At 51.3% G+C, this 23,382-nt stretch overlaps 1 protein-coding gene across 8 annotated transcripts in view; it reads left to right on the forward strand.

Moving 5' to 3' along the window:
* The window catches only part of ADAMTS14 (ADAM metallopeptidase with thrombospondin type 1 motif 14), a 125,498-nt gene that overhangs the window by 4,853 nt on the left and 97,263 nt on the right, over nt 1-23,382 (forward strand). For 7 of the 8 annotated variants that reach the window (XM_044942215.2, XM_044942213.2, XM_044942214.2 and 4 more), the window contains exon 3: nt 21,981-22,137. In XM_044942215.2, coding sequence (XP_044798150.2) covers nt 21,981-22,137 — 157 coding nt within the window. Of the gene's footprint in view, nt 1-11,838; nt 12,933-21,980; nt 22,138-23,382 lie in introns of those variants that run through there. The other variant, XM_044942212.2, reaches the window with a different exon arrangement.

Raw genomic sequence — 23,382 nt, forward strand, 5'->3', positions numbered from 1 at the left:
ACCAGTTCCCTGACAGGGATCACGGTCCAGCACAGAGGCCCACTGCCCAGGCAGGAATTTCCTCACTTCCAGTCCCCTCCAGAAAACTGCCCTGTGTCCCGTGAGATCAGATGCTCTTCACGCTCACCCAGCTGAGTCACCTTGGGGTTCAGAGTCCACAGTGCAGCCCTTCTGATGATCAGATTTAACTCTGAATCTTTATGTGCCCTCTGGATTTTAACCCCATCTTCCTCCATATCTTAAATACTAAATACAGTCATTCATTCCGGAAAAATATGTAATGAGAGCTGACCACAGGCAAGGTCCACAGGGAGACTGAAGAAAGCGCAAGAGACACAAATAAGAACAGTGACGGTCACAAGCCACAGCCACAGCCCAGGCGCAGCACACATACGTCATGTGCACCCTTAAGCTCATCAGTTACATAGGTGGGGAAACTGAGTCATGGGGAGGAGATGCGGAGATAACACAGATAGCTTCTGTTGGCACAGGATTTCATAGTTAGTAAAACTTTCAGCTGTACGAGTTGTGTGTGCATATAGCGTTGTTGCCCTGCCTTGCAGAGTTAGGTCCCTGCCCTTAGGGAACTTGGAGCACCCCACAAATAGCATCAACATTAACTTTTTGGTTTTCCGTAACCAAGTGGGGATGGGTACTTGGCAAGTAGGAGTGATTATTATTGTTGTCTTAGCAAAGATGATATTTGAATTGGGCCTTGAAGGATGAATAGAAGTTTGTTAGGGCCAGTGGGTGAGGAGGGCATTCTGGGCAGAGGAAAGAGCTTGCCAGCATGCTGGTGGAGCCAGAAAGGGGATCCTAGAAGACACACTGGGCAGGTGGGCCCTGCTCTGGCCTTGAAGGAAGCACAGGAAGGGAGAGGGGGCCCAGGGCAGCAATGTGGCCACCTGTCATCTGAGAAGAGTCTGGGCCACGTGTTGGGAGACGTGACTGTGTGATCCCAGGCAAGCTACCGTGCTCTGGGCCTCCCTTGCCTCCTGGGTGTATCCTGGAGCCTGGACTGGATAAGCTCAGAGCCCTTCCACCTCTGGCATTGGTACTTTGTGACACAGGGCAGGCGTTGCTGGAGAAGCTTGAAGCAAGGCTACTGTAAGTCTATAGTTGACTGCCCCTTCCTGGAGGGGCCTGGGACCTGTTCCTTACCAGGTCTGGGCAGGGCAGCAGGTGCAGAGATGAAGGACATTAGTTCTGAGCTTGGCCCTTATGGCTGGGCAGACCTTCCAGTTGTAAATGGTCTGAACAAACCCTCCTTTGTGTGGACAGACTTGCAGCCGTTTGGACTTGAGCTGTTCTGGTAAAAGTGCTGTGTCTAAATGGGTGACTTGATCCTCATTTCCAGCTGGAATCTGCAGTGGGAGGCAGTGACATGACCTCTTCCACTTCTCCTGTCATCCCAGAGTCACTCACCATGGGCACCGGGACAGACATAGGCAGCTTTTGTGCACTGCGGTTAAATTCATACCTGAAACTGAGGAGCAGGCACTTTGGCTTACTTCCTACTGGCTCTGCTGGAAGACCCAGTGTGTCAGAGTCGGGAGGGGGTCAGAGGAGGAACCCAAGAACGAGGAAGCTAGGATCCCTGCCCTGGATGAGTCTGGAGGGTGATGGGACTCAGACATAAAAGCAGACAGACTGCAGTCTTGTGAGGCAGCAGGGGGAAGACCCATTTGTTTTGATTAGGTCATCAAGAAAGACTCCTAGAGGAGGTGGCATTGGCTCAAGACTGTTCAGACATTATAAACACAAAAGAAAGTGTCAAGCCCTTGGTCAGCAAGAGAGAACTGCTGATACAGGGCGTTCTTAAGGATGTGTAGGGGAGGGGAATAAGGGATGTGGCGAGGCCCAGTCGTACCTGTAGAGGGCTTCCTCTGGGGTTGGGGGCAGCTGTCAGACACTGGGGTCCCAGACTGGGAGTGTGCCCAGGCAATGGCAGCAACCTGCTGGACCACTCTGCAGAGCTTCTCTTGGGGAGCAAGAGAAGCAATCAAAGCGGCAGTCCCCTCAATGCTCCTGTGACCCTAAACCTCAGGGTCTCTGGGCAGGGAGGGCCTGGGTCATCTCAGGGCCCCTGGCTGGGGGCAGATGCAGAATAGACCCTCTGCCGGCAACTGTGGCTCTGAAGTCCTGGGAAGCACATGAAAGCCTGGGGTGGGGGCCTCTTTCTGAGTCCTGGAGGGATTGTGGGTTGCAGGAATGGGGTCAGCAGAGTGGGGCCCCTGTGAACCATCTGGAACCCAGGCTGCCAGCCTCCTGCAGGCCACTTACCCCACTGCTGTCTCTGCCTCCTGGGGTTGAGCCTCACCACCTCTGTACTGGGGTGATGGGGGCCAGACTGCCTCACGTCCTCCCTTTGCCCTCAGTGCCCCTGTGAGTCACGGGCCTGGCGCGGAAGCAGCCGCACGTGGAAGATTTGTTACCATCTGGTTCTGTTTTCCACCCTCTGTAGAACGTGCATTTTTAACGGGTTACAGAGGAGACAGACCCCTGGCAGGCAGTGTGGGGAGAGGGCAGGGGAGGCTGATGTCGGCTCTGCTTCCTGCCCCTGCCTAATGTGCAAGACCCAGCAGCATTCTGAGCCTAGGTCCTTTTGTCTTTAAAATGGAATCACAGTGCCTGGTGGAGGGAGTGTGTATTGGGGATTGACGGTTTAAATGGTCCAGGGTTTCTCAGTGAGGTGATGAGATGTCCTAAACTTGTGGTGGTGGTTGCACAACTTTATGCAGATACTAAAAACCATCACATCTGCACTTGAAATGGGTGAATTGTATGTACATGAATTATGGTTCAATAAAGCTGTTACCAGTAGTACTTGGCCTATGGAAAGCCCTGTAACAGCCATTTTTAGTCATAAGGAGGAAAACATGATTTTTAGTCATTAGGGTGGCAGAAATTGTGGGGTCGCTCTACTCTAGTGCAGATTAGCTGTGTGACCTTAAATAAATTTCTAAATCTCTCTGTGCTTGGTATTCCTCATCTTTAAGGAGGCAAGGAGAACAGTCATCTATAGGGTTGTTCAGAGGATTAAATAAGATAAGTAAAAAAGTGAAGTGTCTGATATATGGTGCAGCCTTAAAACATGGGGATTGTTAATAGTAACACTTATTGTTTTTATAGTAATTGCTACAGTAATTACGGTTGTCATTAATGGTGAGAAATAACTGTGCTGCTGCTGCTGCTGCTAAGTCGCTTCAGACGTGTCTGACTCTATGCGACCCCATAGACGGCAGCCCACCAGGCTCCCCCGTCCATCGGATTCTCCAGGCAAGAACACTGGAGTGGGTTGCCATTTCCTTCTCCAATGTGTGAAAGTGAAAATTGAAAGTGAAGTAGCTCAGTCGTGTCCGACTCTTAGCGACCCCATGGACTGCAGCCTACCAGGCTCCTCCATCCATGGGATTTTCCAGGCAAGAGTAGTGGAGTGGGGTGCCATTGCCTTCTCCGAGAAATAACTGTAAATATTGTTAAAGTCCCTTGTACTGCAATGGTATGTGGATTATCAATGCTCTCTGATGTGAGCCCTAGGCTACCTCTGGTTCCCAGGTTGGCCAAGTCCTGCCTCCCCTCTGCTACAGCAACTTTCACTGCAGAATGAGTCAATTGGTGCTTGTTCAGTGCATGGGAGTATGTAATGACTGGTCTGTAATAGCCCCTGGAGAGATACTTTCCAGGGCAGGTGGATACTGGGAGGTGCCAAGTGGAGCATTCTGTTAACAATCTGTGGGCCCCTTGCCCCAGCCAGGTCCTTGACCAGGCTCTGGTGATGCAGGGTTGAAACACACCCCTTTCTCTCTATACTCCAGAACCCACAATTTAAAGAGAAGACAAATAATGCACAGTAGACGGCATAAAACAAGTTCTGCATAAGGTACTTGGTAGGTGTCCTGCAGGTGAGTACTAAAGAATGGTGCTCAGGGAAGTCTTCTTTACCAACTGAGCTGAGACCTGGGTTCGACCCCTGGGTCAGGAAGATCCCCTGGAGCAGGAAATGGCAAACCACTCTAGTATTCTTGTCAGGGAAATCCCATGGACAGAGGAGTCTTGTGAGCTGCAGTCCATAGGGTCGCAAAGTCGGGCACAACTAAGTGACTAACTCAACTCAGGGAAGTCTTCTCAGTGGAGAGTACTTTTGGGCTGAGTATAAAGGCATAAAAGCATCAATAAGAGCTTTTAAAGCTAAGAGGTAGGAACTGTAGGCATTCATAGGGAGGGAAATCCTGTGTCTTCATAGGATTCAGGAAATGGTAAGTCTTCACAGCTCTCCATGGAAGAGGGGAGTGATGAAAATGTAGTTTAGAGAAGCTGTGCCTCACTGTGGAGCTTAGCTTTGCCCCTGTGGCCATAGGGAGCCATGGGAGGTTTGTAAGCAGAAGTCACATTCGTATCTGGGGACGATGCTAATCTTCCCAGCTGCATCCCAGCACGATGCCATTGTAGAAGGTTTGCCTGAGACTCACCGGTGTCTTTGTGCCATTATCCATCCTTGCCCTGGGTTTGCTCCTTGCTGGTTAAGCGGTAAGTGAGCTTTCCTGACAGCTCCTTGGGAAGCCGCTGGCCCTGCCGTGCTGTCTGTGCCTGTCCTGGGATGTGGAGTATGAGGCTTGGAGTTTCAGAGATGCCCTCATCCAACCATCCAGCATGCCTGTCCCCATACATCTTGACCTGCGGGCTGCCTATCTCTACACGTCTGTGCCAGCAGCCATGGGAGGGGCAGAGGATATCTTGCCCTGCACTGATGCAGAGATTGTCGTCTTGTGCCATGTGCCCCTCCAGCTTTGGTGGTGGTGCCCGCTCTGCAGACCCCCAGCCCTTCCAGCCCTTCCTAGCTGGGCTGGTGTGTTGCCACCTCTTTTTGCAGACCCTGCCTCTGCTCATTCTGTTCACACCTCCCACAGGGCCCTCCCCTTCCCTCTGCTGAGGCATCTGCCATCTTGGCCACCCGCTTCCCAGAACTCAAGAACTGTCTGATTTCTCTGCATGCTGAGCACGGGGCTGGGCTCATGATACAAGGGAGGTCATGACTTCAGGAGCAGGGCGTAACACAAGAAAGAGAAGAGGGCCAAGTGCTAGGGGAGAGGTGGGGCTGCGGCAAACTCCTGTTTGAAAGGAGTGGCAGTCTGGTATCACATTTGAGTATTTTAAGGGGAAATCAGAAATAGAGATCTTTAAGCAAAGTATTCTATATTTTAAGACAGGGTGTGGGCCCAGTATAGCAATATGGCATTTTTTTTTTTGGCTAGTGAGCTGTACATGCAGGGGATGAGACCACGACCCCTGCAACCAGACTGCCTTGGTTGCAATCCCAGCCTTACCTTTTTCCTGCTGTGTGGCCTCGGGCGATTGCTGAGCCTCTCTATGCCTCCGTTTCCTCATCTGTAAAGTGAGGGTGACATTAGTCACCCTATAAGAGTTGTCATGTGTGCAAAGGGCTCTTTTAGCCTAGTACCTGATAGGTTTCAGCCCTTGCTATTGAATGATGTAGATTTATTGGTTGAGTCTGCCAGTCTCAGGGATTGGGTGTGGGACAGAAGAGGAGAGGAAGTCTAGAGCACCCCAGTTTTCTGTGTAACACCCCCAGAGGGGTCTCTGGGCCTTCAGCTGGGAGGGCAGAGCCCGTTGCTCCCAGCCTTACCCAGGACTGTTCATTTTTTCTCAGGCTGCAGCTTGCTCCTTGCCCCAGTTTGCGTTCTTCCCCTGGAACATTCCCATCAGTCTCCTGAAGGCCAGGGTCTGAGCCTAGTGACCCATGTGTGTACAACCCCAGCACCTGCCACAGGGTAGACCTCCAGTGGATGCTGCGTGAGCCAACGGATGGGGAGAGGGAACATGGGCATCTTGCTTTCAGAAGCAGCATGAAGCTCATGTTAGCATCTTCTCACTCCCGCCAGAGAGGGAGGAGCAGCGTGCCTGGGCTCAGGGACAGGAGGAATCGTATAGCCACCTTTGCAGTCGTTCTCCCAGACAGACCCCAGGCAGGTGGGTTGATCTCTCTGAGCCTCAGTTTCTATATCTGTAAAGTGGCTATCCCTACCTTGTAGTTTTGCTGATTAGAAATCAGGCACGTAAAAGTGGTGCCTCAGTGCCCAGAACAGTAAGTGGTAGCATTTGCTACTATTATTGTGGATCTCTTGGGATAAATACAGAAACTGTGGCAGGTTCCACAGTGGGTTTGCTTCCAGACTCCTGGATGCTCATTCTAGTGCTCTTGCTTCCCAGAAGGCCAGTGTGGCCTCCATCTGAGTGGCCCAGGGCCTGGGTCCTGGGTGGTTTTCCACTCCTCAAGGCATCTGATCTTGTAGTCTCACCATTCTAGTCACCCCATGGCTGTGCCTTGCTGTCTGCCCTGGGTTAATAATGTGCGTAGGATATGGAGTGGAAGCCAGACATCAACTCACTGCCACTCCTTCCGAGCAGAGCCGGTCTCCCATTCCAGGGAGGGCTGGTCTGGGGGCTGGTTTTATTTTTCTTCCCTGGCATCTTCAGGTTGGCTGGAGGGAGGGTGGCTTCTGGGCTGCTCTGTGGGCTGGTGAGTGTGGTGGGGGCTGCACTTGCTTCCCATCTGCCTTCCAGCCTCAGTGTGGTCCAGGCCCAGAGGTGGGCTTTTGGTGAGGACTCGGGGAATTTCCGCATTCCCTGGACCCTGCAGTGGAAAGTTCCCAAGCCTTCTGCCAGGCCTGGCCTTCTATCTTCAGCATGCAGGCCTTCCCCTGCCTTTAAAGCCTTAGAAACAACAAGAACAACAGCAAGAGGAAGAACAGTGGTAATATTTGTGGACTGCCTCATCTCAGGCAGCTCCAAGGAGCTCCCTATCAGCACAAATAACCCTCATGTTATGAACACCTCCAGCTCAGCTTCATTGCCAGAGTTCACCCTAACTTTGGCCTGAGTGTGGGCAGCTGTAACTGGAAGAGACTTTGGGGGCCTCCCCTCCTCACTTTACAGACAAGGAAACTGAGGCTCAGGGAAGGGAGACTCCCCCAGGGTGGATGGTAACCACAGTGGGTTACCATCAGAGCCAATGGGGTTCAGGTCCTTGAGTCCCAGTCCAGTGCTCCCCACCCACCCCGCCACGATCCCGTGTAGCCTCTCCTGAGTCAGTAAACAGGAATTGGTCCTCAAGGTCATAAACCCTGTAAGGCCAGGACTCGGTGGCCATGACAACGACTTCAGAACACAGATGCTTAAGGGACTGGTCCATCAATTGCCCCATGGGGGTTGGTCCTGGGAGTCCTTGTGCCTGGGTTCTGAGTGGGGGTATTTGTAAGGCTCCCACTGTAAATGTGAGTGGCTCAACTTCTTCAAGTTGTTGTCCTGAAGACTGGGAAGCCCCTTAAGAGAGAGGAAAAATAAAAAGCCAGCCTCCCTGTTAGCAGGATTTGAAGCAAAGATGAAACCTCCTGGTGCTTGTCAGCTCCACGTGGCCATTCCCACTGTTGTATCCGTTTTCATAATTTTGGAGGGCAGTGGGCTGCTGTTCTGCACACATTGCTTGTCATGGAACATGAAAACCCTTTCGGTCTCCTTTTCTTCTGCTTTCCATAACATGGCAGAGAGGTCAGTAGAACAGGCCCTTTTAGAGAAATGTCTGAAGGTAGGAGTGTTTGCTAGGGCACGGTCATTCTGAATGCAAACCTTATTCCCAACGGGTTACTTAAAGCCCTTTGTCAGTTTTCGCTTTTAAGCCAGCCAAATATTTGTACCTTTGATCTGTCCAGAAGACACTTGTACCCCCAGGCTGCCCCGCCCCGCAGGAGAAGTTCATTTCCATCCCTTGAGGTTGGCAGGAACCCACACTCTGAATTAGCTCCTCCAGCCCAGAGAAACCTCGTTGAGCCCTTGATGTTTCGTCACCTCATAATTCACAGTCCCGAGGCTGTCTGCTGAGCCACAGCCGCATTTTGTGAGAGAGGTCTCTCTCATTAAGGGCCCAAGAGGGTTCATTTTGGAAACTTGGATTCGAGGATGTCTGCTGAAGGTGATTTTGTTCCAAAGTTGGTCCTGTGTTGTGGATCATTATTTGTCCCCCTATGGAGAAGCTCACGTCTAGAAGAGGGATAGACAGACTTATCTGGGAGGGATAGAGCATCTGCCAGGAACCACTGGAGGGGGCACCGATGGGTACATTTGAGCTGGGCCAGAAGGGATCCACAGAGCTGTCCACAGGGCACAGGCACGAGACCAGCGTGGACAAGCATGGGTCCCGGTACAAAACAGGCCCCGTTTGGCTTCAGCAGGGGGGATTTTTGTCGCTAATAATCCCCAAAGGGAAACAAACAGGGCTTGACAAGAATAACAAGTGTGGGGTGGTCCAAGGGCGATGGCAGTGTCCTCCCTAACGGCCCTCCCCGCTTCCATCCGTGCCCCTGGCCATCTCTTTACCATCAGCAGCCAGAGCAGTCTTGTTGGAGCCAAGTCCTCCCCATGATACTCCTCCCGGAGAAGCCAAGCAGGCCCTGGGCAGCCTCCCTCCTTCCAGGCTGCCTGTGACACCCCTGGCATCCCTCCATGGCCCTTCCACTCTCCTCCTTCCCCAGATGCTGTGTGTACCCACCCCTCATCTCACCCCTTGCTTGTCCTCCAGGGTCCCCTCTTAGTGACATCTTCCCTGACCCCCTTATTTAAAATTTCAACCTCCAGTTCTCTCCTCTGCTTCCTGTTTCCCCATGGGTGTACCATGTTCTTATGGATCGCCTGTCTCACCTCTGGTGAAGGTCGGCCCCAGGTGAGGAGGGATTTTTGGCTGTGTCCCCTGCACACCTGGAATGGGGTCTGCTCAGCAATCATCTGAGGAATGAATGAGTGGTATGACAGACAAAGGTTTAGGAGAAGTAAACTACAGAGATGTAAGTGAACTAGTAGAGTGAGTGGGGAACCTGGTGAGTGGCATGCATGACTGGGACGTGGGCATTTGAACTGCTAGTAATAGGGGTTAACACAAACAAGCTCTGGGGAAGTGTCAGAGTTCTAAAAAATTTGGAAAACATGCTAATGGTGCCAGGCCCTGGGCCGGGTTAAAGATAACAATGGGCCTCATTTGATGGTGCTTTCTAGCTAATGTGGTTTTGTCCACTTGTCCCCCTGTAGAGGAAGGCTGCTGCTGCTAAGTCGTTTCAGTCGTGTCCAACTCTGTGAGACCCCATAGACAGCAGCCCGCCAGGCTCCCCCGTCCATCGGATTCTCCAGGCAAGAACACTGGAGTGGGTTGCCATTTCCTTCTCCAATGCATGAAAGTGAGAAGTGAAAGTGAAGTCGCTCAGTCGTGTCCGACTCTATGCAACCCCATGGACTGCAGCCTACCAGGCTCCTCCGTCCATGGGATTTTCCAGGCAAGAGTACTGGAGTGGGGTGCCATTGCCTTCTCTCTCGGGTAGAGGAAGGCAGTGATGCCTAAATGTTGTCAGGGGCCTGTCAGGAGTTCAGGCATCTAGGTCCACTCATCTTTCCATTCTCCTGTGCTCACGTGCCTTCTATAGCCTCTGGAGTAGGCTGATGTCAGGGTGGATCAGAGGGGAGCCCTGGCCAGAACAAGTGACCTGCTGAGGCCCAGCCCTCAGCTGTAGCCGCACCTTTTCCTGGCGCTACCCCGCCATCCTCTGGCTTGTATCTGAGTTGTAGAGTTCAGGCCTTGATGTGGGGAACCATTCCCCAGCTCAGGGCCTGGCAGCCACACTGCCTCCTGGCATTTGAGGGCTGGTTCCTGTCTCCTCGTCTTGAAGCCCCCACTGCTGCCAGGACTTTGGGCCAACCAGGGGGCCAGGCAGAGCTCCCAACCCACGCTTGGTGGGCCATCCATGGTGGTGATAGAAGGGTAAGCCTCAGAGCCACGTGGCTCCTGGGCATGGGGAATGGAAACTGGTGGCGGCTTCCAGCCTGGCAAGGTCGGCCCTGGACCCTGGCTGGGCTCCAGGGTGGGGGTTTGCCACACAAAGGGACTCTCTGAGCATCTGCAGGTGAGGCCCTGCCCTGCCGCTGGGCCAGGACCCCTGCTGCTGGGAGGAGGGGCATCATAAAAAGCGAGTGCCCTCCCTTTAAGCACATTTGCCAAGCTGGAAGAAGTTGCAAGAAGATCTAAGCAACTCTGTCCTCCATGGGGCCAGAGGACAGAATCACTCACTGCTTTCAGCAGCAGCAGCATCATAGAAAAGATATTGTTACTAATTGTCCTCAATCTGCACCATGGGCTCCTAGCTGGGGGGTTGTGACATCATTGACTGGCCACTGGCCACACCACCACAGATTCCCTCCCTGCTTCCCAGACACACTCAGCTCAGGGCAGTTTTAGCAACTCACTCTTCACTCACAGTGGAGTGGCACCTTGAGGGGAGAGGGTGGTGAGGTTCTGAGACAGCACCTAAGGCATAGATCACATTTGGTCCAGGTGATGCTTGGCCATGCTCAGCCCAGGGAGATGCTCATGGTGTAACAGGTGTGCAGTCACCCAGCCTGTCTGGACTTCCCTTCCCTGCATCCCATTCGGTCAGGGCATGTACTCATCGTCCTTTGTCCCCTCTCTGTCTTTCTTGCCCATTTCCTGTATAATGGCAAACTAATTCTGGTCAAACACTCCCTGCTGCTACTGCTCTCTTTGTGAAACGTGGGTGATCACTTAAATATCATTACACCATTTGGAAGCTTCCAGAATTGAGGCGAGGGGTTCCGAGCCCTGGCTGCACATTAGAATCACCTGTGCAGGTTTGAGACACTACTGATGTTTGCTCCCCCAACCCCACCACAGATGTAATTAATTTTTCTGGTTTGTGGCCTGGGCATCAGGCGTTCTGCAGATTCCACAGGTGATACCAATGGGCATCAAGGGGTCAGACCCACTGCAATAGCGTTCTGGAAAAGTCTGCTTTGTGTTTGATGGAAAAGATGGGGAATCAGGAGAACCAGGCTAAATAAAGAAGGGAAGGGAAAGGCTGCCTTGCTTGCTGCTGGGCCTCAGGAGGGGACATTTTCCCCTCATTATGTCATGCCCCTTAGTTTCAGGAGTGGAAACTGAGGCTTGGAAAGCATCACCCAGCAGCTTGAGTTGGAGCAAACTCTGGAAGATAGTTAAGGACAGGGAAGCCTGGTGTGCTGCAGTCCATGGGGTCTCAGAGAGTCAGACCCGACTTAGCGACTGAACAGCAACAGCCCAGCTGGGAAGGGTGCTGGCTGGGTCCCAGCCACAGGTGTTTCACTCACGGTGTAGCTGCTACATCCTTTACAAGGGGGTTGGGTGATAGCAGACAGGGGCGACACTGGGTTTATTTCCTTTTAAACTTTGTTTTAAAATCATTGTTGTGTAATTTTTAGTTGCTCATTACAGTAGGCAAGCATTCTGTGGAGAATCAGCTTTCCTGTTTAGATAGGGAAATCAGAAAAGTTAGAAGACACCTAAACGTTTATAGAGAAGGAAATTGCCTACAGCTTCACACTTGGGTGGTGCATTTCCACTAACCTTTTGTCAGCCTGCTGCTGCTGCTGCTAAGTCGCTTCAGTCGTGTCCGACTCTGTGCGACCCCATAGACGGCAGCCCACCAGGCTCCCCCGTCCCTGGGATTCTCCAGGCAAGAACACTGGAGTGGGTTGCCATTTCCTTCTCCAATGCATGAAAGTGAAAAGTGAAAGTGAAGTCGCTCAGTCGTGTCCGACTCTTAGCGACCCCATGGACTGCAGCCTAACAGGCTCCTTCATCCATGGGATTTTCCAGACAAGAGTACTGGAGTGGGGTGCCATTGCCTTCTCCGTTTGTCAGCCTGTGTTCCTTTTAAAAAATTTGTGTTGGAGTATAGCTGCTTTACAATGTTGTTAGTTTCTGCTGTGCAGCAGAGTGAATCTGTTACACTATACATATATCCACTCTTTTTTAGATTTCCTTCCCATTTGGATCACCACAGAGCACTGAGTCCCCTGTGCTGTATAGTAGGTCCTCATTATTTATCTATTTTATACGTTCCCAATCTCCCAGTCCATCCCACCCTGTACTCCCCACCTTGGTAACCGTAAGTTTGTTCTCTACATCTGTGACTCTATTTGTCTGCCCAAGTTCTTTCTCACATTTACAATTCCTGTGAACCAGCCTCTTCTTAGTAAGGACTTTTTCCTTAAGGATGCCTAACCATTGGTATTTTTTTCTCAGGGATTTCTTCCTGTGTACAGACAGGGGATCTGAGCAGGTCAAAGCCAGGTTGCAAGTGGAGCCAGGACTTAGGGGTGAACCATCCGTAGTTCCAGAATGTTGCTCCCTTCATGAGCCACTGGTACTCCCAGGCCCACTTTGAATCATAGTCATGCTAATCATGGCAGCAAACTCTAACACTTAGACAGCTGTGCTGCTGGCTCGGACTGTTCTAGATTCTCCATGTGTGTTTCTCCAAGCAACTCATAAGATCAGTACCCTTATAGTTGTGAAGCGCAGGGATGTTTAGCAACTTGTCCAGGACTCCATGGTTTGAGCCATGGCAGGCCCCAGGGATCCTGGCTCTAGGGTCTCTGCATTGAGTCACCACATTGCTTCTTCTTGAGAAGGATCTTTGCTGCCAATGGCGTGGGCCCACCACAGCTTCCCTAGCCTTTCACCCGGCAGCTCCCATGGTATGGGGCCTGCAGGGGTCGTGACCCTGGGAGTGGGCCAAGCCGGCAAGCGTTCATCCCAGATAACTGCCTCCAGCTGGTGGAGGCTCTCTGCTTCCTGTGTCTCTTCCGAGCCTCCGGCGGTTCTGGGGCTCCGATGCCGCCCGTGTAGGGTGTGTGTTGCTCTTTGGGGCCAAGCCTGCCGGCTCCTGGCTCCATCCTCCGAGGGTGCCTTCCTTCGGCCTGTCCCCAGGGCTGCAGCTCAGCGTGAATCAGCGTTCAGACTCTCCTTGGCTTGGGCCCAGGCCTTGGCAGCCCAGCGTCCAGCAGAGCTCCTGTGGCTTGGGGCTTCACATCAGGTTTGAATTATGTGGAATCTCAGCGTCCGCAGGCTTTCATCCTGGCTGTGCTGAGTCACGCTTCCGTGGTAGCAGGCAGCCTGTATGCCTCCTGCGTGTGAGTCGGCTGAGGGCATGTGTGTTGTTCGCCTGCTCGTGTGTTGTGTCTCTGTGTGTATTGTCCCTTTCTGTGCTCTGGGTGCTGCGTGTCCTTTGTTTCTGTGTGTATATGTTGTTTCTCTGCCTGTCTTGTATCTCTCTGTGCATACCAGCCTTATTAACGGCTTTATTGAGATACAATCTGCATACCATGCAAATCACCCATTTAATGTGTACAGTTCAGTGGATTTTTATTAAACGCACAGAGCCATGTAATTATTGTGTATCTGTGCTCAGTCTTGTCTGACTCTTTGCGACCCCATGGACTGTAGCCCACCAGGCTCCTCTCTCCCTGGGATTTTCCAGGCAAAAATACTGGGGTGGGTTGCCATTTCCTCCTCCAGGGGATCTTTCTGACCCAGGGATTGAAACCTGCGTCTCCTGAATCTCCTGCATTGGCAAACAGATTCTTTACCACTGCACCACCTGGGAAGCCCATGTAATTATTACCATGTTCAATTTTAGAACATTTTCACTGTCTCAAAAAGAAGCTCTGTGTCTTTTATCAGCACCCGTCACCCCAAATTCATTACCTCAGCCCCTGGCAGCCACTAATCTATTTTCTGTCTCTATAGATTTCCCTGTTTTAGACTTTTACATGAATGGAATTTTATAATATGTGACTGTTTGTGACTGACTTCTTTCACTTAGCATAATGTTTTCAAGATTCATCCATATTGTAGAATTTTTCAGCATGTCTTTCTTTTTTACGGCTGAGTAACATTCCATTGTACAGATACATCACATTTTGCTTTTCCATTCATCTGCTGGTGGGCACTTGGGTTGTTTCACATCTTGGCTACAGTGGACGTTTGTGTAAAGGTTTTTGTAGACTTACGTTTTCATTTCTCTTGAGTTTATACTGAGTAGAATTGCTGGCTCATGTGGAAGCTCTGTTTAATGTTTTGTGAACTGCCAGACTGTTTTCCAAAGCGGCTGCATCATTTTACGTTCTCACCAACAATGTATGGGGGTTACAGTTTCTCCACGTCCCTGTCAACACTTGTTAGCGTCTGACTTTTTGATTCTAGCCATCCTTGTGGGTGTGTAGTATCTCACGGTGGTTATGATGTGCATTTCCATAATGACTGATGATGCTGAGCATCTTTTCATGTGCTTAACGGCCATTTGTATGTCTTCCTTAAAGAAATGCTCAGATTCTTTCCCCATTTTTATTTCTTTTTTTTCTTTGCTTTATTTTTGTTTTGAAAATTTACTTATTAATTTATTTATTTGACTGTGCCGGGTCTTAGTTGCAGCAAGCAGGATCTCAGTTGCGGTTTGTGGGATTGAACCTGGGCCCCCTGTATTGGGAGCATGGCGTCTTAGTCACTGGACCACCAGAAAAGTCCCTCTATCCCCAATTTTAAATTGGGCTGTCTTTTTATTATTGAGCAGTAAGTGTTCTTTATATATGTTAGATATGTCACTCATAAGGAGAGCTGAGGCTGGTTTCTTATGTTTTTATACCCCACCATCAAGCCCAGCATGCAGTAGATGCTTCATGAAAACATGAGGGCCTATTGAGGGAGGAAAGGATGGCCTCAGGGTATAGGGGTTTGTGGGTAGGGCTGCCCCCCAACACTTGTCATGAATCAGAGATAGTGGCCCAGGATGATCTTCAGAGGGGCTGGTCCCTGCAGGCTCTGTTGAATGCATCTTTCATCCAACAGACTTAACAAAACCATGAGGGAGGTTGGAAGACTTGCAAAAACCTAATCCCTGGGTCCACCCGTCCCCTTGATTTTTGACTTGAGCAACTAGGCAAAAGAGTGTATTTGCTGAGATGGGGAAGGCAAGGGGAGGAATAGGTCTGCTTTAAAGGTTGAGGTGCCCAGCGGAAGCCCAGGGTCTCTATCAAGGAGGCTGTTGGACATTCCTCCGTGGAATTCTGGGAGGGGTCAGGGCTGAGGATGTAATTTGGGAGGTATCTGCAAATACATGATATGTAAAGCTATGGGATCAGGGGAAGTCCCCAGGCAGCATGTGTGTGTGGCTGGAGGAGCTGAGAGAGACCAGGACAAAGAAACGATGTCTGGGTCTGAACACATGAGGTCTCAGGTGACTATGACTAGGGCAGTTTCCAGAAAGTACTAGTTTTAGAAGCCCGACTGGGGTGGATGGAGGAGAGGTACAAGGCACAGGAGTGGAGGCGGTGAGAAGTGTGGACAGCTGTGCTGTGGAGGGAAAAAGAGGCCCTGGCCATAGCTGGCAGGGCTGGGAGGGAATTTCACAGAGATCAAGTGCATTCGTGTGTCAGCGAAATGATCCAGGAGGGAGGGAGGGCCTGGTGATGCTGAAAAGAGGGATGCTAATTGCAGGATCAGCGTCAGGTTCACCTGAGAGCTCTGGCCCCTGATTTCAAGGAGACCCGTGGGCACCATGAGCTTTTCCTCTGTCAGTGTGCAGACATGGAGTGGGTGGAGACTTGGGTTGAACCAGGACAGAGGCTTCTCTGGGAGAGCAGGATGGAGGGAAGAGTGGGAGAGAGTTGTGAGTGTTTGCAGAACTATTATGTATCATGATGGAGAAGTCGAAGGTGATGAGAAGGGAAGTAAGGACTTGGAGGGGAGATTGACAGTGGTGGAATGGTGAGGTCATGTGTTGGAAGTCTTAGTGAAGTTTAATGGTAGCTGGAGCCAGCATGTTGGAGTTATGAGGGAGAGAAGGAGATACCCACAGTCAGAGTTCCTGAGGTTGTAGCAGGTGATGTGGTCTTGGGGGGAGCCTGGCTGGCAGTGCCTGGGGATAGGAGCAGGTGGCTATATTGGGGGAGAAGCTGGTGGAAGCCACTTCTGATTCGCATGCCACTCCTAATTGTGTGCATCGCCCCAGCCTCCACTTGCTGGGTTATCTTTTGTCTCCTCCATTGGCATAGTTTCAGGTTAAATTTGCTGGGAGCCTAGAACCTAAGACAGCACAGCTGGCAGTAAAAGCCTCGTGATGGAATTTCCAGAACAAGTTCAAGCCTGAGAACACACTGTCCTTGGGAGGTGGCAGGATGCTTGGGTTGGGGGTGGCCTGCACTGCTTGATTCCCTTCTGGGGAGGCTCCACAGAGACTGGCTTTGGAAGGAGAAGGAAGGGGAGACTGGCCCACTACTCCATCTTGAAATGGGCCCTCCTTCTGGGCATTTGACACACGTTAGCCAATCTGAGGGTGCAGCAAGGGACCTCAGGATTCCCTTTTCCCAGAGGACCTGCAGCTGTCCTCTCAGAGCCAAGTCACTGGCTCTACCTGGACCCAAGCTGACCCTTGCTCACTGTCTCTGCGCCTGACTCAGCACAGACAGACCCTTGCCCTTGTCCAGGGAATCCCTTGGGATCTCTTTCTGTGGCCTCCCTGGAGATCTGTCTGTTGGCTCATTGGACCCTCCCTTCCCAGTTTACATGCAAGTACATGCAGTTTTAGAATAAACAGGTTATTATAACATGTACATATTAATTTCAAAATAATGTGACTTCAGTTATCTGCTAAAATATTGGGGACCTCAGCCTGATGACAGATAGCTGCTGGTAACCAAGTGGGCTCATTGATGACCCACAGCAGTCACCTAGCCAGTCATCACCTGTCTCCTTCAGGCGACCTGGAATTGCGCTTTGGACTTGGGTTTTTTCCTGAGGGGAAACCGGACTGGAAACCACGGTCAGCGTGACCTGAAGGCCTCTGGATGAAGATTGCAGCAGCACGTGTCACCTTTGCAACCAAAAACAATGTCCCAGCCATATTAGAGAATTCAAACCGGCCCCTCCATCAGCCATGCACCTTCCGGGAAGGGGCCCTCAGAAGCAGCTGTGTTAAAGGGTCCAGACCAGGGCAGAGGGGGCCAGGCCTGCCCGCTGGTGGGTTTCTATTTGGAGAAATTGCCTGAGGGCCTGTGCAATGTGTGGCCCAATTGGATAGAATCAGCTATTTGTTGTTGTTGTTTTTATTGCATGAAGAGCCTTTCCAGTATATATTTCCTGCTTACTGTTTCCAGAAGAATAAGTTATGGGTGAAAACAGATATGACTGACATTTATTTTCCATTCTACCAGGATTTATTTTCTCCCTGTTTCTTGATTTCTTATACAGAAATTTGATTTGATTTTAGTGTCTTAAAATTAGCTACCACTTTTCAGAAATATAAACATCTCATAAATTGAGAGACAGGAGTAATTTGGAGAGGAGGAGGAGAGCCAGAAAGTTCCTGTTGCCAGTCTGTCTGCCCTGAGTGGTGCCTGGTTTCCTGGCCAGGGCAGTGCTGAAGGGGAGCGTGGGCCAAACCTCTCCTGGTGCAAACAGGGAAACCGAGGACCTTTGGAAGGGACCAGCCCAGGCTGCCTCCTGATCTGGTGGCTGGGCCTGCCTTCCCATCCCTTCTCCAGGAGGAGGGTCTTAGACACTATGAGAGAGCCCAGACCTGGATTGGAACTGCCTGTCAAGACCTGGGCATGATGCCCAAAATACATGAAGATGATCACTAGGGAGGTCCTGCCTTCAGTGCCAGGGAGGGCTGGTGAGATCCTCAGTTACAAAGAGGTTTGAAGCTTATTTTCCAGGTTGCATGTCAGGGCCTTGGGTCTTCTCCCTAAACAGTTCACTGGGGTGGGAAAATAGGGGTTCTTCTAGCTGTTCCCTGGGGGGAGGCCCGAGGACGTGTGGGGGGGCTAGGCTAGTCCCAGGAATCCCGGGGCTTCCTTGTCTGGTGGAGCAGAGCTGCTGTGAGGTGGGAGTCCTTTCAGGGGAGCAACCACCTGGGCAGTGGGTGCGGTTGGCTCCCTTTAGGGCTGAGTGCTGAAGTGTTTGCTCATCCTCATGAGGTAGAAGGTGGAGGTAGAAGGTAAATCCTCAATGGTAGAAGGTGGACTGGTTTTCATCGAGTGTTTTTGCCCAGAGGTGGGAAGTGAACAACCTGCTTGCTCTGCAAGGTGGGAACCAGAAGCGCAGGGACCTGCAGATGCGACTATGAGAGGAATGTCTCCTTGCTCCAGATGGGCCCCCAGGTCAGGAGTGGGCCCGGGATGGGTGAGGTAATGGAGCCTAGTGATGAAGAGCCACACAGAGCGGAGCTCTGCTCTAGTGCTGTCCCTGACTTGATGAGCGACTCTGGGCAAGTTATTTAACCATTCCGTACCTCTGTTTCCTCATCCATGAGATGGGTCTAATATCAGTGCCTACCTCATAGGGTTGTTGTAAAGATGAATTAAGATGTGTAAATGTGAGTGGCAGATACTCTTAGTGTTGTTATTCAGTCGATAAGTCGTGTCCGACTCTTTGCGACCCCATGGACTGTAGCACACCAGGCTCCTCCGTCCTTCACTGTCTCCTGGAGTTTGCTCAGATTCGTGTCCGTTGAGTCAATGATGCTATCTAACTTATTACTAGCAATGGTAATAAGACTTCACAAAGGGCAGAATGCAGGGAAGTGTGTTCAGCTCAATAAGACAATAACAGTGTCCCTGCAGAGACCAGGTTACATCTTGAGAGGGGGAGCTCTCTGTCACTAGAGGCATCCAAGCAAATATCAGAGGTCCCCTGACTAGGTATTGAAGCCTGAGACTGGGGCAGACATGGTGATCTTGAAAGGGGGACGTGAGCTGCAAGGGAGTGCCTTGTAGCCCAGCCCATTCTGTGCGCATCTTTCTGTACCCTGCAACCCTCATGGGAGGCCCTGAGGTCTGGTGGCCGTGGTGACTCAGTGGGTGGTGGGGCACAGGGAATGCCAGATTCTGAAGAATCTTCTGGGGCAGTGGGTTAACCAAGTTCCAGAATAGGGGAGGCTACGGTGAAGTGTGTGTGTGGTGGGGGAGGGCGGTTGCTGAATGGAGTCTTCTGCCCCTTGGTCTAGAGAACTCATCTCTGCTAGAGGAGAGGTGTGATGGGCAGAGAGAGAACAGCTGCAACCCTTGGTGAGCCTGGGTTTGTGTGAGTCTGGCCTGGATGAAGCACAGGTCATCTGACTTCTGCTGTAAGGGTCTCTTGCTTTGCTTGGTCCAGGGGGGCTTCAGTGGGGTGTGAGCACTGACCTTGGGGATTAGACAGGAGTACAGAAGGTGGGATGGGATGGATGGGTGGGGGCCTTGGTGGAGAGTCTCTCTTGGCAGCTGAGCTTTGGGTGGAAAGCCCTGGGCCCTGCCGCCCTGTGTACCCAGAAGACTGGCTTCCTTCAGGGGCTGTGCATATCTTCAGTGGCAGAGGCTCTTCGACTTGGCCATCATTTATACAGGGCTTCCCTGGTGGCTCAGACGGTAAAGAGTCCTCCTGCAATGCAGGAGACCCGGGTTTGATCCCTGGGTCGGGAAGATCCCTTGGAAAAGGAATGGCTACCCAGTCCAGTATTCTTGCCTGGAGAATTCCATGGACAGAGGAGCCTGGCAGGCTACTGTCCATGGGGTCACATAGAGTCAGACACGACTGATTGACTAACACACTTTCTGTGCAGGTTTGGCATAGCCTCTGCCCATGAGCCTGAATACCTCCCCAACCCCACATGGACCTTCCTGCTCCTACATCTGCATCCAGGTCCCTTACCTGCTGTGTCCTTTCCAGCTCCTGTGGGTTTCTTTTGCCACCCTGTCAGTTTCTCCCTTCTTTCACCATAGTAATTACCCTCCCTCTGGCCATGGGGATCGAGCAAGAACTACCAATCCCCGGGTGACCATGTGAGTCAGGCCGGACTGACCACAGGTCTCCTGGGCTGTACTAGGTGGGACTATGCAAGAAAAGCCTTCTTGTCTCTGGTGTCAGAGCAGAGATGTACCTGTGAGAACATACCTTGTCTGGGAGAGTGAAGCTGATGCAGAGGGGCCGTGAGGAGGGTGCGGAGAGAGCCAAGGCACTGGGCCCCTCATTTCCAGCGCCTGCCCCTGCCATGGTTTGTCCAGGGACCTATATGCTCCCCTTTGGTCCAAGAGGGTGCAAGCTGAATTTCTGCCCCTTGCAACCATGACCCTGATGGATCCTTGTCCATCAGGTATACCTGCCAGAGCACCAAGCCCAACAGCTTGGCCATCTTCTTCTCTGTGGTCTCCTCTGTTCAGATGATGAACAACTCACAGTCGAAGTCTGGGCATCATTATCTGTTTTTCACTGCCCTGGGCACGTGGCAGGTGCAGAAGTTAAAAAGAGAAAGCACTTTAAAAGAAAGGACGCCTGCTTAATATAGAGTTTGACGTTGACATTTTAATAAGCAGACTGGAGCTTTTGTGGACAGTTGAGCGTCCCCTGATAAAATGGTTACCTTGAGGAGCTCCAGACTTGCTCTGGTAATGCTGCTAATTTCCCTAGAACATTTTTTTGGCCTCCTGATTGGTGCAGAAGGCAGCTATCTTGGTTTTGATCCAAGATGGTGTTGGCAGTTTAATGAAGAGACATAGCTGGGAAGGACAGGAGGAAGATGGGCTGCTCTGGGAGGTTTGATGTTGTGTGTGCAGGAAGCCTTGACGGGAGTTCCCTAAGAAGCAAGCTCAAAACAGGCTGAGGTGGGAAAACTGGTGGAATTTAGTTGCGTAAAGTAATGACTGCTTTAAAAAGAGGCAGCTCCTATTCAAACAGGAAGGCCCAATAGATTTATAAAAATGGTTTCCTTCATTCCCTGTTTTGTGTTCACAGCTGCATTCCCAGTGTCTGGCACAGGGCTGGTATGTAGTAGGCACTCCATAGGTGTTTGTTGAATGAGTGAAGGAATTCAACAAGTAAGTATTTATTAAGGATTGCCTCCTATTTTCCAGGCACCGTGGTGGGTGTCCCTCACTGCTTTATAGAGCTGACGTGTGTGCAGGGGCGGGAGACTGTACAGCCACACATGTATTCACGCACATTTCAGTATATGTTTCACTTACCCCTGTGAATATTGCCTTCATTTGGGACCTAATAACATGTTGGCGAGGCTCGACCAAGGTTATATTTTTATTTTTTTTTATTTCCAAAGCCAGCAGTTGATGTTTTTAAGGAACTATCTTGATGCAGGTGAAAAATCAGATTAAGACATTGAGCACACACTCCTGGGGCACTGTCCTTGCTCGTTTATTGTCAGCAAACACAAGCTGCACACACACATGCTTTAAATCTGAAATAACAGCACTTTTTGCTGGAATTGGGGTCCAGTGCCCACCTTAGGGGGGCTTCCCAGGTGGCATTGATGGTAAAGAACCCGCCTGCCAATACAGGAGACATAAGAGATGCAGGTTCAGTCCCTGGGTTGGGAAGGTCCCCTGGAGCAGGGCATGGCAACCCACTCCAGTATTCTTGCCTGGAGAATCCCATGGGCAGAGGAGCCTGGTGGGCTACAGTCCTTGGGGTTGCAGAGTTGGACGTGACTGAAGCGACTTAGCATGCATGCGCCTTTGTTTAGAGGAAATGTTACGTGAACCCCATGAGCGCACAGCACAGTGAAAGTGGATCTGTTATGGACACGATGGGAGGGAGGGCGGGAAGGAGAGAGTGGGACGAATGGAGAGAGTAGCCTGGAAATATCTACACTACCATATGTAAAATAGATAGCCAGTGGAAATCTGCTGTATGACTCAGGGGACTCAAGCCAGGGCTCTGTGACAACCTAGAGGGGTGAGATGGGGAGGGAGGTGGGCGGGAGGTTCAAGAGGGAGGGGACATTGTATACATATGGCTGATTCATGTTGAGGTATGGCAGAAACAAGCACAATATTATAAGGCAATTATCCTTCAATTAGAAATAAAGAAAAAGAAAAGTGGCTCTGCTCTGCTTGTGATGGGCATGCGGGCCCTTGCTTGGCCACCTAACACCCTCTTCCCACTTCCCTGCTGGCATCTGAGGGCCCCCAAGCCCCTAGAGGAAGAGCCTGCTCTCGTGTGGCCACACTCATTTGCACACACACGCACACCTGTTCTGCTGTGTGTTCACATCTCTGCTCTCTCCCCCTTCCGCCCGCTCGCCGCATCCCTGGTTCAGGCTGGCCTCATCCGCACGGACAGCACCGACTACTTCATCGAGCCCGTCGAGCGAGGGCAGCAGGAGATGGAGGCCGGCGGGAGGAAGCACGTGGTATACCGGCGGGAAGTCATCAGGCAGCCATGGACAGAGCCCCTCGGGGACCTTCACAATGAAGGTAGGCTGTGGTCGGGGGTGCCAGGTCTACCTCCCTCCACACCGCAGGGATGTTTTCAGGTAACTTCTGGCCTGGGCTTTTCAACTCCTGGCCTCAGTCTTCTCACTGGTGTAATGGCTCTGGGCCATATAGATCTACTGCACCAGCAGGGAAACTGCCCTCTGTTTTAGGGGCTATGATAGCAGGCTGGAGTGGGGGCCAGAGGAGCTACCTGAGTCCCCTGAACACAGGTCCTTGAGTCTCGGAGCGGCTCAGCGTTGCTTTGCAAGGCTATTCCTCTGCCAGGACAGAAGGTGGAATGACTGCAGTTAGCTTCTCCCCACTGGAAATCATCTCCACCCCTGGGAACCACAGGAAGGAGGTTCTTAGGGCACTCGTAGGGAGACTGCCAGGGGTCAGGCCACCAGAGTCAGCTCTGTGTCCAAAGGACCATTTAAAAATCCTACCTCCAGGGACTTCCCTGTGGTCCAGCAGTTGAGAATCTGCCTCCAATGCAGGGGTCACAGATTCAATTGTTGGTCTGGGAAGATTCCACATGCCAGGGGGCAACTAAATCCATGTGCCCCAACTACTAAAGCCTGCACGCCCTAGAGGCTGTGCTCTCCAACAAGAGAAGCCACTGTGATGAGAAGCTCGTACACCACAGCTAGAGAGTAGCCCCCACTTGCTGCAACTAGAGGAAAGACCATGAGCAGCAACAAAGACCCAGTGCAGCCAGAAATAAATGAATAAACAATTTTTTAAAAAAAGCTTAAATGTGGGAAAAAAAAAAATCCTACTTCCAATATTGTTTACTATGTGACCTTAAGCAAGTTACTTAACATCTCTGAACCTGTTTTTCTAATCTGTAAAGTGGGATGATCATTTCTAACTCTGAGGTTTTATGTGTTACAATGTTATAAATGTTGTAATGTGTATAGAACTCCCAGCGTGGAGCTTGGCCCCTGGTAGATGTTTGATGAATGGTTGCTCTTGTTAAGGCTTTGTTACTAAGGTAACTGCTGCCATGTTGGGGTGAGAGTCTCTGAGAGGGGCCTCTGTGTAGCCAGTGAGCAGCACTGGAGCCTGCCCACCAGCAGTACGCAGGACCCATGGTTGAGCCAGTGAAGTGGTGGTCCTAGGCCTGTGCCAACTTCATAGTCCAACTGAGGTTTGTCTCAAAGCCCCTTTGGCCATGAGGACATGCGTGGATTCCACCCTCATTCCTGGGTGGAATCTGGCCATGAGTGACACACCCTCCTGCCT

Source organism: Bubalus bubalis, chromosome 4 (assembly GCF_019923935.1).
Source record: "Bubalus bubalis isolate 160015118507 breed Murrah chromosome 4, NDDB_SH_1, whole genome shotgun sequence".
Lineage (NCBI taxonomy): Eukaryota > Metazoa > Chordata > Mammalia > Artiodactyla > Bovidae > Bubalus > Bubalus bubalis.